This window comes from Brassica napus, chromosome A3 (genome assembly GCF_020379485.1).
Source record: "Brassica napus cultivar Da-Ae chromosome A3, Da-Ae, whole genome shotgun sequence".
In the NCBI taxonomy this organism is placed as follows: Eukaryota; Viridiplantae; Streptophyta; class Magnoliopsida; order Brassicales; family Brassicaceae; genus Brassica; species Brassica napus.
The window spans coordinates 15,748,625-15,761,730 of NC_063436.1; the positions used below are offsets into that span (position 1 = coordinate 15,748,625).

General features: G+C 29.0%; 1 protein-coding gene across 1 annotated transcript; it reads left to right on the forward strand.

Moving 5' to 3' along the window:
* Positions 1-5,825: 5,825 nt before the first annotated feature.
* Positions 5,826-7,081, forward strand: LOC106443931 (protein FANTASTIC FOUR 4). The gene has a single exon (XM_013885476.3). The coding sequence runs from the start codon at positions 6,020-6,022 to the stop codon at positions 6,854-6,856; it is 837 nt and encodes a 278-aa protein (XP_013740930.2). The 5' UTR covers positions 5,826-6,019; the 3' UTR covers positions 6,857-7,081.
* Positions 7,082-13,106: the final 6,025 nt, after the last annotated feature.

Below are 13,106 nucleotides of genomic sequence, written 5' to 3' on the forward strand. Positions count from 1 at the left end.
TATTATTTGAGAAGTCAGTTTCATACGTGTCGCGCTCACGTTAACTTTTGCGGTAATTGATTACGATGATATCTTTAATGAATCAAATATATATAATTACCTTTATTAAATAATATTTATTTTATTTTATTTTTCAATTTTTTATTTAAATTTTATTTTTTTATTTTTTCAAATAAGCTATATTATAAAGAAAATTTTATAGCTTTTAGAAACAAAAAATATCTTATATATATAATTTTCATAATCAGAAAAGTTCACAAAATAATCTTCCCTTTTAAAAGATATCTTAAGCAACATAATATATATTTTAGGGAAATTTTCAAAGTATTACGCATTTTATTTAAATCAATCTATTTCTCAAATTATTACGAAATAATTTAAATAACATAAACTAAGATATCTTTAATGAATAAATTTTAATTTTTTTATTTAAGTTTTCTTTTATATTTTTCAAATAACATATATGATAAGAAAATATTTATAAAACTTAAAACGAAAATATGTTTATATATATAATGTGATTTCATAAAAATAAAGCATAGAAAAATAATCTTGATATTAAAGTAAAGAATTAATCTACCCTTTTAAAATTTATCGGTTATGTTTTTATGTAACTTTGTACCTATCATCACTTTATTTTTGTAAATTAACCTATACCAAATTACTAAAAAATTAAAAAAATATTACACATCTAAGATGAAAAACTAAACTAATACAATGAATACAATTAATACAATTTGGTTGAATTAGATTACAAATAGTTATACTTAAATTTGACTGAATATATGTAACACAATATACCCATAAAACGAGTTATTAGACCAATCCAAATTTTTTTATACAAAGTCAAATATTAAATAAAAAATAATATATTTTTATTTATAGTAATATTTTTATACATATGAATTATAGAACTACTCAATGTATTACTAAATAAATATCGAAATTCTCAAATAATTTTATAAATATATTAAGAAACTATTACAATTAAGTATTTGTAAACTTATATGTATATATGTAGGCATAAGGTTTAAAAGGACTATCATTGCTAGATTAATTTATGTAACTTTAAATCCGTCAACACTTTAGTTTACTTATACTATTTGATTCTCAAAACAACATATATTAAATATACATAATCTTACTAAAATATATTTACAAATCTAAGATAAGAATAAAACTACATAAAAATAACAAAATTAATCAAAAAATTTTATTCTGTATGGCAAAAATATTTTAAAAGTAAATGTTATCTAATATATCCAAATAATAACCAAAAAGTCGAAATATTATATATCCAAAACTATACGTCTAATTAAAATAATATAATTTTATTTAAAATAAATTATACATATTGATTACAATATAAATAACAGAATAAAAATTAAAAACAAAATTTAATAAATTATTATAATATATTTAATTTATAAATATTTATATCCGTGAATAAGCAAGAAAAAATCACCTAGTTTACATTATAGCACCACACTATTGCTAGTAATATGGTTACATGTATCAAAACGTAAGACTTAAGTTTCTGTCTCCACTAATTTTAAGTGGTATGACGTATTCTTTGCCTTTAGATCCTCCATTAGTTGAAACAAATAACTAATATTGATGGATAACGATTCGAGTTTCACTCTGTATTTTATTTTTAAAAACTTTGTGTGCGTGTGTGCATCATGGGGACTTTTGTGACTTGACAAGTCAAATTATTTTCGTATATAAAATTCTCCTACTTTAATTTGCTTGTGTGACTTGTGTCCCCTGTCGGTATTCAATAATTATAAAACTCAATTAATATTAATAAAAGCATCTTTATGTAATACGACACAAATGAAAAAAGCAAACCATGACCGTTTGGAGCGGCCAAAGGTTGCTATGCTACTTTCTACTTCATTTCTTTGCCTTGGTTCGAAATTTAGGACCACATGTGGTTGATCAGAGACTCAATATATGTAGATTGATATTTGTCTTGACAGATTACGTCTGCAGGTCAGCTCCTTTTCCTACATTTTCTTCATTAAATTATGTCAAATAACTTTTACTCTCATGCTTACGTCCTCTATTTTATTTAATCATTTCGATAGTGTATCAAACTAAATGGTAAATCATTTCATTATTGATTCCTTCATGTAAGAGTGTTGAACTGACATTTAGAAGAATAGTACCAACGAGTACTCTGATATCTAAATGAAATCTAAAAAATATTTTTATCTTCGTCTGGTAAAACAGTATCAACTTAACAGGATTTGAACCCAAAACGACGGATTTATGGTTTGTCCCAAATTGTTCGTATTATCACCAAAGTACCGTTAATTAGTTTGAAACATAAAATTTTGGACTTAATTATCGGATCGCACATTGATTGACATGTTAAAAACGGTAGTTTCTTCATGCGATTAAACAATACGAAAAATCATATGTATCACATTATTGTTCTTCTAATTATCTTCCATTCGCTTAGTTATGCAAATACACAAATTCTAATTCTATTATTTAGTGCACTGAGTAATGCATGATCATCCATTTGGAACATATATTGTAAGATGTTACTAGTTCTAGAGGCTGAGTCGTACTAATTTTGGAAAAGAAGTTAGTAGGAAAAGAAAAAACTGACATCTACTTGTCATATATAATACGTATCTGAGGTATCTGCGTACCAAATCGCCTATGCATTCTCTCTCGTCGAATTTTGTGAGAAACTATAAACTATGTGTCTACTTGTGTTCATGTCTGCTATACACCTCGAAATTTTTTGGTCTGCTAGCTAATTAAAGCGATCATAGATTGGACAACACACAAGTAGCATAACATATTATTATGCTCAACATAGTTCATTGATGGTGTTTAGCTAGCAATTATATATATTTGTATACACATTCTTTATTCACCCACAGTACACAAGCTGATAAAAACTTTTAACCTCAAAAATCTCTCCCATTCTCTTCATTTTAAGGACCGGCTCACACTTCTAGCTAGCCTCTCATTCTTGCAAATTATTCGGTAAAAGATGCGGTTAGGGTTTTTTTGACAAACAAAGATGAGGTTAGGGTTCAACTGCTTTTTAGTTTAATACATGCTATATTTGCTTCCTTAAAATAATTACAACGTTTTAGTGTTTCGATCAACAACATTCAAAAAATACATATGTATATTTTGAAAAAAAAATCCAAGTTGCTAGTTTTAAATGAATAAATAGTAACGAAACACATATTTATAAAAATCATGTATTATTTTATATCATTTATGTTTTATGTCTCTAATTGGAGTCATGTTCGAAGGTTGCTAATATATTGTTGACAAAAAATATATACATATACATATATTGTTTAAACTATTTAGTTTATCTATTGCCTTTTTTAAGGTTGTAAAAAAGGTTTTTGAAGGTTGTAAAAAAAGGTTTTTGAAGGTTGTAAGCTGTCAGAAATTCTTACACTAAACTAGTTCATTGCATTATCATTGTTCCTGCTGAATATAAAATAATACTAACAAATGCAAACACACTTGCTATGAGCATGGTTTGTTTTATCATTCCTCACATGGCTTAGAGTTTATGGAAAGGTAGCTAGTGAGTAATTAGTGACTTTAAGGCATTAGTTTACCTGTAAAAGTTGTATGCAAGTGTTGTTTTTTGTCCCTTTCTTTAACGAAAAGGGTTTTTATTAGGGTTTTTTCGTACACTAAACAGTTTAAGCATCTGAAAAACAGAAAGACATACGAGTGAAAGTGATAGTGGGGAATCAATGCTGATTCACGAGTCTTAAACTTTGTGTCTTCATAAGCTATTCCATACGATTTCATATAGAGGTAACATGGGTTGGACTTAGAGAGGGTAAAAACAACTTAATGTTGGCTAGCCAAAGAGAAAAAGGACAAAGTTTGATGTTAACGTATAAGTCTAACCTGGATAACTATTTATAACGACAATATGCAGAATTTGAGAGAGAATATTCCAAAAGTAGAAACCTAGATGAGGTGGCTTGCCTCTATCGTCTTCTTTCATAAGCAGCAAGTTTTGAATATAATTTAACACATATAATAATACTTACAGATCTAAGATCGATGTGTTGTATATATATATATAGATAATGTGTACATGTTTTCTAAATCTTCAAAACTCAACCAAAATAAAAACACATATATATATATATATATGATCTACGGTAGTTAACCTTAAATGTATATGTCAACTTTCCGTGGTAAAAGAAAATCCGTGCTTACTAATTGTATTAATAAAATAATTTTATATATTTATCCTTTTTTTCTCCATCATACGATACATAAAAAAATAATAGTGTATAAAAGATCGTTACCACTCTCTACTATTCTCACGTGGACATGACTGCTCAGATCGATCAGTGGTCTTGGCGACTTTGCATCGTTAACAAGATGTATACAAAATCAGCTGGAAATAAATTGTGACATCCCTTAGACGAAACGTCCTGTTAAAATCTAACAAAACTAAAACAACCTTCCTCTTCTTAATCTGTTAAGCCACATATGTTTTGATTATTTGTTGTTAATATAGTAATGTAATATTTGGATTTTAGGGCCATTGTATATCACTCCAGGTCATAACAAGTGGGCGGAAAATGGGGTTTGCTCCTTGCATTCACATGCAGTTTTGTTTGGTAAGCGTGTGTTTGACACACTTTTCACTAATTATTTTATTTTTCGTGTATGATGCATGCATATGTTCGGTTCACGAACATTCCTCTCTAGATCTTCACGCCTTTACCGATGCCCATAATCCCATATTAATTATATTTCCGTGGTTAGTGAAAGAGATACTGAATGACTGACCGTTGCTTTTATCATGCTGGTACTGAGAAGAAACAAAGAGTCATTTTCACTATCATCATGGGAGAAACAAGATATGTTCATTGTCTAGGTTTAATTTTGGTAGACAAGTAGACAAAAAAGAAATATATACGATTGTAACTTTTATTTTAATATACTATCCAAAAACGTCTAAGCCATTATAATTTTTTAGTAAACTCTACACGATTTTTACCCAAAAAAACTCTACATGCACGATCTAGTTGAAGTTGTGATTAGAACCAATCGGTGAGAATTTATAAATTGAAAGAGTATCGACTCTCATGAGAATTAATACTTAGACGACTTAGGATAGAATTAATGGATCCAAATTTTTAAACTAATATAAATATATTAGAGATAATAATAATTGTTTTTAAAATATGATGTATATAAAATATTTTCTATATTCTTTGATGATTTTCCTAATTTTGACGGTTGAATTTAGTCTGATCTTTTAAAGGTCTCTATACAAATCTTTCTCAACAATATTTTGTTCTGGTTTACGTTCCAAAGATGTGTAGTGACATGTTTAAAATTGTACCTAAATTTCAACCAAAACAAAAATGCACAACTTTCATAGGAAAGTCTCTTTCACTTCTTTGTTTTTGTGGGTGGCCTCTTTCTGGCCACATCACATGCACGAGGATCGATGCTTCCTCTCCTCTGACTCGATCATATCTTTTGTTTTTGCTATTTAAGTGATAAAACTATGATTGACCAAGCTTCCATCATTTATACAATTGCATTCCTTTTACTAAATTATCAAAAAAAAAGACAGGAATAAATATTTCCTGTGTGTGTTTCAAAAAAGAAAAAAAATTCCTGTGTATATTACAAATATGGAATTGTACAATGGCCCTATTCTTATTCCTTCACCTTTTAGAGTATTGATATTCTCATATAAATAATGTGGCATAAATAGTTTTTCATTTTTATTCAAGTGGGTAGTGTGGAAAAGCTATTTATCCACCACCCTCTCTCTCTCTCTCCATACCAAACAACTCTTTCTATTTTTTTCTTTATTTTTTGTTGTTGTAAAAAGTAACTTTTAGGCACTACAAATTAACACCATCTCCCTCTCCTTATCCCTCAAATCCATCTCCAAAGCCTCTCCTACTTCTCTCTCTCTCTGCTTCCTTGTTTTCATATAACAACAAAAACTCTTACAAAAATCTTCTTCCAAAACTCTTAAACAATGGCAACTGTTGTATACCAAGGGTTTCAGTCTCATTTTGAGTCTCAACACTTTGAGCCAAGAGCTCTAAGACTTAGACTCTCTTCTCCTAACAATCCTCACTCATCCACACCTCTCAAATCCCATTTCCTAGACGCATCCATCACTCCACAAGACAACATTTCTACCACTAAAGCTGCCTCTAAGACAGAAAGTTGGAGCTTCCTCGAGCCCATCTCAAACTTGAGCTCTGATGACAAAGACAAGAAGACATCATTACCACCCTACGTTCATACTCCATCTTCTCGTAGAACTCTCAGTGATGAGAGCTTAGCATTGTGCACTGAAAGCCTCGGTAGCGAGACTGGCTCTGATGTCATTAACGATCAAGATTTGTTCTCGGTTACATCCGAGTTACAAACTACTGAAACTAGACCAACGACAAGATCCTCACGACAAGATAGGAAGAGGAACACGGTGGCTTCTCTTCCACCTCCTTTGACGAGTATGAGAGGTCTTGATGGCATTCAAGTCAAGTCTCACCGTGAGAATGGAAGATTGGTAATGACGGCCATGAAACCTCTGCCACGCGATCGATGCTTACAGGACCGAAGTAATGGCTGCGTCCGACTAGCCATCTTGATTGATTCTAATGACCAGATAGAGACAGAGATCAAAGAAGAAGGAGAAACAGTTGAGATAATGAGAGATAACGAAGAAGAGATTCAACAATACGAGGAAGAAGAAGTTGAACTGATGGTTATCAAGAACACTCAAAGATCAAATAGATGCCATGAAGGTGATCTAGAAAACAGAGGATTTCTAAATTGGGAATCTTTCTGTGTTGCCACTTCCTAAAAAACGAATAATTCTGATCTCTCTGTGATCACAGTTTCACAAGCTTTTTTCTACTGCATTGTGTTTTCGTTTTTGTATAATTAACAACCTTTTTTTATCACTCTCTTTGTTTAGAGATGGTATTAATACTGGTTTACCGACAGAAGGCCTTGATTGTTAATTTTATATTGTCAACTACCTTGGTTACTGATTTAATGACTAAATATTTAAGGTTGTTTTACGGTCTGTTAAAATATCTTCATAATAAAAAAAAATTATCAACTAACTTTTGTAAATCGTATGTGTTACAAAAATTATAATAAACCCCAAATAAATAGCAATTAGGCTTATACTTAGTTAGTTGATCAAAAAAAAAAGGCTTATACTTAGTTATATTAGAGACAAAATTGCTTTCGTTATGGATCATACCTATTATGTAAGTGATATGGGTTAGTCTCGTATTACTTGGTCCACTGATCCTTATTCAAATACTCTAAGATTAATAAGCTATCATCTCGAAGGAACATAATTCCATATCGAAAATCGAAAACCATTATAATTACTATATAAGTTATATAATTTAATCTATGCCAATTGATTATAAAGTTAAAAGGTAATCTAACTTTATAAATTAATTTTTTTTCACAATCTCAGAAGATGAACCTAAACTTGGATGAAAAAAATGGTCGGGAAGAAATGGAGCAGAAGCATTTTGGTTTCAGAGTGGTGAACTGTCACTTAATATGGTTAGGTGAGATGAGATGAAATATTCCGAAGGGAGTGGCAGACTGAAGATTTGAAGGAGGACGACTGTACCACGAAATTGCCTTCATCGTGGGAACACACATCACTTCCCTCCGTCTATTCTTGTTTTTCTTTCCCCACGTTTTCATCTTCTCAAAATCATATCTCTAAGACTTTAATTTTTTTTTTTTTTGGTAAAACTAAGACTTAAATTTTGTATTATGATTGGACATTATAAAAGAGACTCCACTCCATTCATTCGTCATTGTCTAAAATCTTAAGAAGCATTCATTTTCATCACAATTGGTCATATATTATATATTGTGGGGGGGGGGGGGGGGGGGGGGGGGGGGGGGGGGATAGTATTATCGTATACTATATAAATACATTTGGGAAATAATCTTATAAATCCTAGAAATTAAAACAATAGTACAAAACAGACCAACAAACCTCTCACAAACACCCCACAAGCTACCCTTCCTGACCCGAGTCTTAGCCTTCATTCCCAAACAATTCGATGCAATACTGACGCCGCCTGGAAATCTGGCAAAGCGGGTATGGCATGGATCTTCACAGACAGGGAAGGGCTGGAGCTGAAGAGGGGATCGATCTACCAGGATCACATCTCTTCGGCGGTAATGGCAGAAGCGATCGCGATCAGGAACGCCCTTCTTCATGCTGTCGATCTCAACATCAACCATATCTGGCTACGGTCAGACTCTCAAGTGCTCATCGGAGCTCTCTCATCGGGACGACATCCGACCGAACTCTACGGAGTGCTCTCGGATATCTCTACGATCTCACGTTCTTTGTTTACTTCCTGTAGTTTTTCTTTCATCAACAGAGAGTGTAATGGGCTTGCGGACTTACATGCCAAGGTCTGCTTGCATTCTGGCCCAAACCATTGTAACTCTTAAACTCGTTTTAGTCTTATCTAATGAATTTCAGTTGACCAAAAAAAAAAGAAAAGGGGATAAAATACTAAACGAAAAAAAACAAGGGACTATTGTTCCGTACAATGACGACGTCACATCTTAACCAAAAGCTCTCCGAGTCTCCGCCTCTGGTCCCCTGAGCCTCTCTCTTAGCCCCACAGTCCACAAGATAAAAAGGCATCTGGTTGAAAATTCGCTATTTAAACAACTGTATTTTTATTAGTTTTCTTATAAATTTAATTAATGTATTAAAATAAGGTATTGTTAACTTTATTAGAAAAATAAAAACAAACTAAGGACATCTCCTACAATGACACCAAATTTAGTGTTGGTGTTTTGGTGTTATATTGTTTTGTAATTTTTAATAATGATATCAACTTTTACACCAAATGTAATATTATACTAGGTGTTTTCCTGCACCATGTGCAATGATAAATTTTTTAAAAGTTAAATTAAATTTAAAATGAAATTTATTAATATTTTATATTTTATTATTTTTGACTAATATTAATATAAAGTTGATTATTTAATAATAAAATTAAGAAAAAAATAATTTTGTTTATTTTAAAGTACATTTAATAATATATATGTAATATATTTAAAATTTGAATCTTAGATAAATTTTTATCTATTTATTTTGGTTAAATGTATTAAATCAACTTGTATAAAATTACTAAAAAAATCATATAAAAATTGTATAGTTATTTAAAAATTATAACTAAACAATATTTATAAAATTTGTAGATATTTAAAAGAAACTAATGAAATTACGATTAACAATTTATTAATTTTTTAAAATAGATATAGAAAAATTTGAAAATATTAGTAATAAAAATTGTATAATTATAAAAATACAATTAAATAATATTTCAAAATTTATAATGCATATTTCAATATATTTATTTTAGTGATGATTTATGAGTTATTACCTTATTTAAGAAGTTTACCAAAAATATAAATCAATATTAAATGTAATGTATTAGTTATTGTCATATTCTATAAAGTTTACCAAAAATATATGTCAATAATAAATGTAATTGTCCATGTCATATTAATTATAAGCCATGTCATCAATCTTGTTAGCCATGTCATCATTTTTTTTTTGTAAAAATGATTGTAGAGAGGACATGTGGCAAAATCACTTCGCAAATATAGTCTATGAGATATTATTTAATGTTTTCAATTTTTAAAATTTTATAATTGATAAATAATTATTTTTTCACCTTTAGATGATTATTTATATTTTTATTATTTGTAAATGATAAATAATAATAATTATTTAGTGATTTATTTTGACAATAAAAATAAAAATATTTTTTTTAACGAGGTGCCATTACAAAGAAAAAAGAGAGATAATAGGTGCCACTTATACCTATTTCAAAATGAATCATAGTTATAAGTTAATTTCATCAAGACGAGATTTTTCTTTTCTAAAAAAAAGATGGTTTCGTTCTCTTTGGAAATCCAAACAATATAGATAATCTTTCCCAACGAAAATTAAATATGAGTGGCTAAATGTCTATTAAACACTTTGTATCACTCACTAAACCAATAGCTGGTTTGTAAGATTTCTTAATCTGCTCTGCTCTTCGACTCAAATAAATTTATTAAACCTCTACTTGTTTCTATTCCTTTTTTTCTATGGAGGGATTTATAGTCGATGAGTTAGAACATAACATTGGCCAATTTTATTTATTTTATTTTGCACCCGATAGACCCGACCATACCTAATGTGAATATATATTGTGAATATATATATATATGTAGAATCCACGTCTCTTCCATAAAAGTATTTACTTCTTTTTATTTGTCTACGGCCCTCGCCTTTTCCACTTTACAATGGAAATAATACTTTTTTTTATAAAAGAAAAGACTAATGTTAGACCCATCATTCACCAAGATAATTAACAAAAAAAAATTTGTATTCATTTTTAATAATTAGACGTCTAGTAACTAGTAAGGAAAATAGAAGATACAAGAAATATTATTTCTATCTAACTACTATTTTATTACCAACTTTTTCTGAAACTATGTTATTACCAACTTGCATGTGTTTTTCTTTGCAAAACCAAAATATTGCATGGCTTTTCCTTAGTTGTTGTCTACGTCTTTGTTACATCAAAAATAAAACTAACTAGATTTTGACCCGCGCAGGCGCGCGGGTGTATATTTTGAAAAATATGTTGATATTTGTTTTCATGTAATTATTAGGATTTGGAAAAATGAATCCGAGGAACATAACCGATACCGATCCAAAGATATAGTACCAAACCCAAACATAAATTGATTAAATATTCTAATTATTCAAAATTTTGTTATTTAGAGAACCGAATCTGATCCGAACCGAAGTATTTGGGTATCCGAATTTATCTAAAAATAGATTTATATACTTATATATATTAATTATTTTTAGATTTAACGTATATAAAACATCAAAAATGATACTTTTAAATTGGTTTAAATACTTGAAAATATATATAGATAGTCAAAGTAAATATCTGAAATAGTTAAAGTATACTCAAATCACCAAAAATACTTAAAATAATTATTGATTTCGTATCCAAAATTTTAAATCAAGCCAATTGATATGTTAAGCTTAAGTATTATGACATATGTTATTCAAATTTATACGTAATATATTATTTTATTTATACATTTTGAGAAATTTAAAATATATAATGATTTAAGACTTTAAAAATAATTTAAATTAGTTATCCAAACCCAAACCAAACCCGCAAAGATCCAAATCGAACTCAAACCAAAATTTAGAAACATTCTAATAAGGCTGAAATCTTTGACCCCGAAAACCCAAAATACAAACCGATCAGAACTAAACCCGTATGGGTATCCAAAAGCCCATCCCTAGTCATTATTATATATCGTATTTTATCATCATATAATTAATCGTATTTTATATGTACCATCATATAAGTAATCATATAATTAATAGTATTTTATACATAACATCATATAAATAATTACATATATTATATTTTTAAAACTTAATATGAAATATGAAAACCATAATTTGAGTTGGTATTTCAAATTGGGCTTTGTATTATATTTTTCTTATATATATTGACAATATTTTTTTATAATGGTTATTGAAAAATAGTTTAGTAAAAATCCATTTTTGAATATATGTATATTTTTGAATCAATTTTTGATATAAATCAAATTTGAATTATTATTTTGATTTGAAATATGTATATAAAGTTTAAATTTTGTTTTATGGTTAGTTTAGAAAAAAAAATTTTAGGGAATTAGATTGACCCATTTTGGTATATTTTAAAAGTGGCCTAGATAACTTTCAATTTTTAAAAAAACTAATGTAGTGCATGTTACGTAAAAACCCACATCTAAATTCCAAAGTCTTATTTTTTTCTTCATGACGACTACTTCTTTGTTGCATATTAAAAACTTACCATTATTTTGTACTATTGTATGCTTTATCACAAGAACTGATTTAGCTTTTAATCTTATTTTGGTGGAATTTGAATTTGATGTTTATGTGCGACCCTTTTTAATGTTTCCTTTTCTGTAAAGTAGTTTGCATGGGATCTGCGTCTATCCATTTGCGCAATGTATTTCTCTTATATTTTACTTCGGTATAGAATGAAACAATATAAGTCGTCCGTTGTTTTATAAAAAACAACTGAAATCAAGATACGCAAGACTATTATCAAATCGATAAATACTCAATCCATATAGAAATGAATGTAAAATAGAATTTTGAAATTTACGAAAAAAATGAAATTTTGGAATATTACGTAAAAATAAAATTACACTGTGTTTTCTGGTCAATGATGTTTTTAATACAAAAAGGATTTTTTTAATGGACTAATCAGTAAAATCGACTGTGATTAGAACTTGTACGATTAAAATCCCACTTAATTTTTAAAATATGTTCTCTCATAAAAAGTAATTCTACACCAAAGTTTATATCCAATTCTGAATATATAAACGCAAAAGCCATGCTTACGTTCATGCATGCCTAATTCCGACCCTTTTAAATCGATCTAATCCATTGATTAGCCCCAAGAAACCTGCTCTTAAATGATTCGTGACGCAATCATCAATTACGTTACAAAATTAGGTCAGACTTTATAATATACAACTATGCATATATTTATATATGAAAGAGAGAGAGATCAGGATGCAATGCAACAATGTGGAATTTTAGAGGAGAAACTAAATGACATCACGAAAAGTAGAAGTGGGCATTTTCTTGGTGGCTAAGAAGAGCAAAAGGACTGGTGAGAAATATAAGAATGTGGATGGACTTACAAGTGTATATGCCCATTATGTCTCCTTTACTCATCAATCCACACTTCTCCCTGAACAAACAACTTGCCCTTGTAGATCTTTTTCTTACAAAATTAACAATGAAATAAATATCTAATTTAATGCCTTTTTATTATTTAGGTTGTCACTCTCTTTGACCGGTTAGTTAAATTATTAATTAGTGAAACATATCGTAGAAAATTTAGCACTCGGATACATCAAATGATACAAAAAAAACTTTAATATATGTATAAACGATAAAGTTGAAGATTAACTAACCTGTGATATATTGTTTGGTTTGAGAATTT

Bases quoted from the DNA above. Each gene is read 5' to 3' on its own strand.
- LOC106443931 (XM_013885476.3), top strand. From the start codon at position 6,020: ATGGCAACTGTTGTATACCAAGGGTTTCAGTCTCATTTTGAGTCTCAA.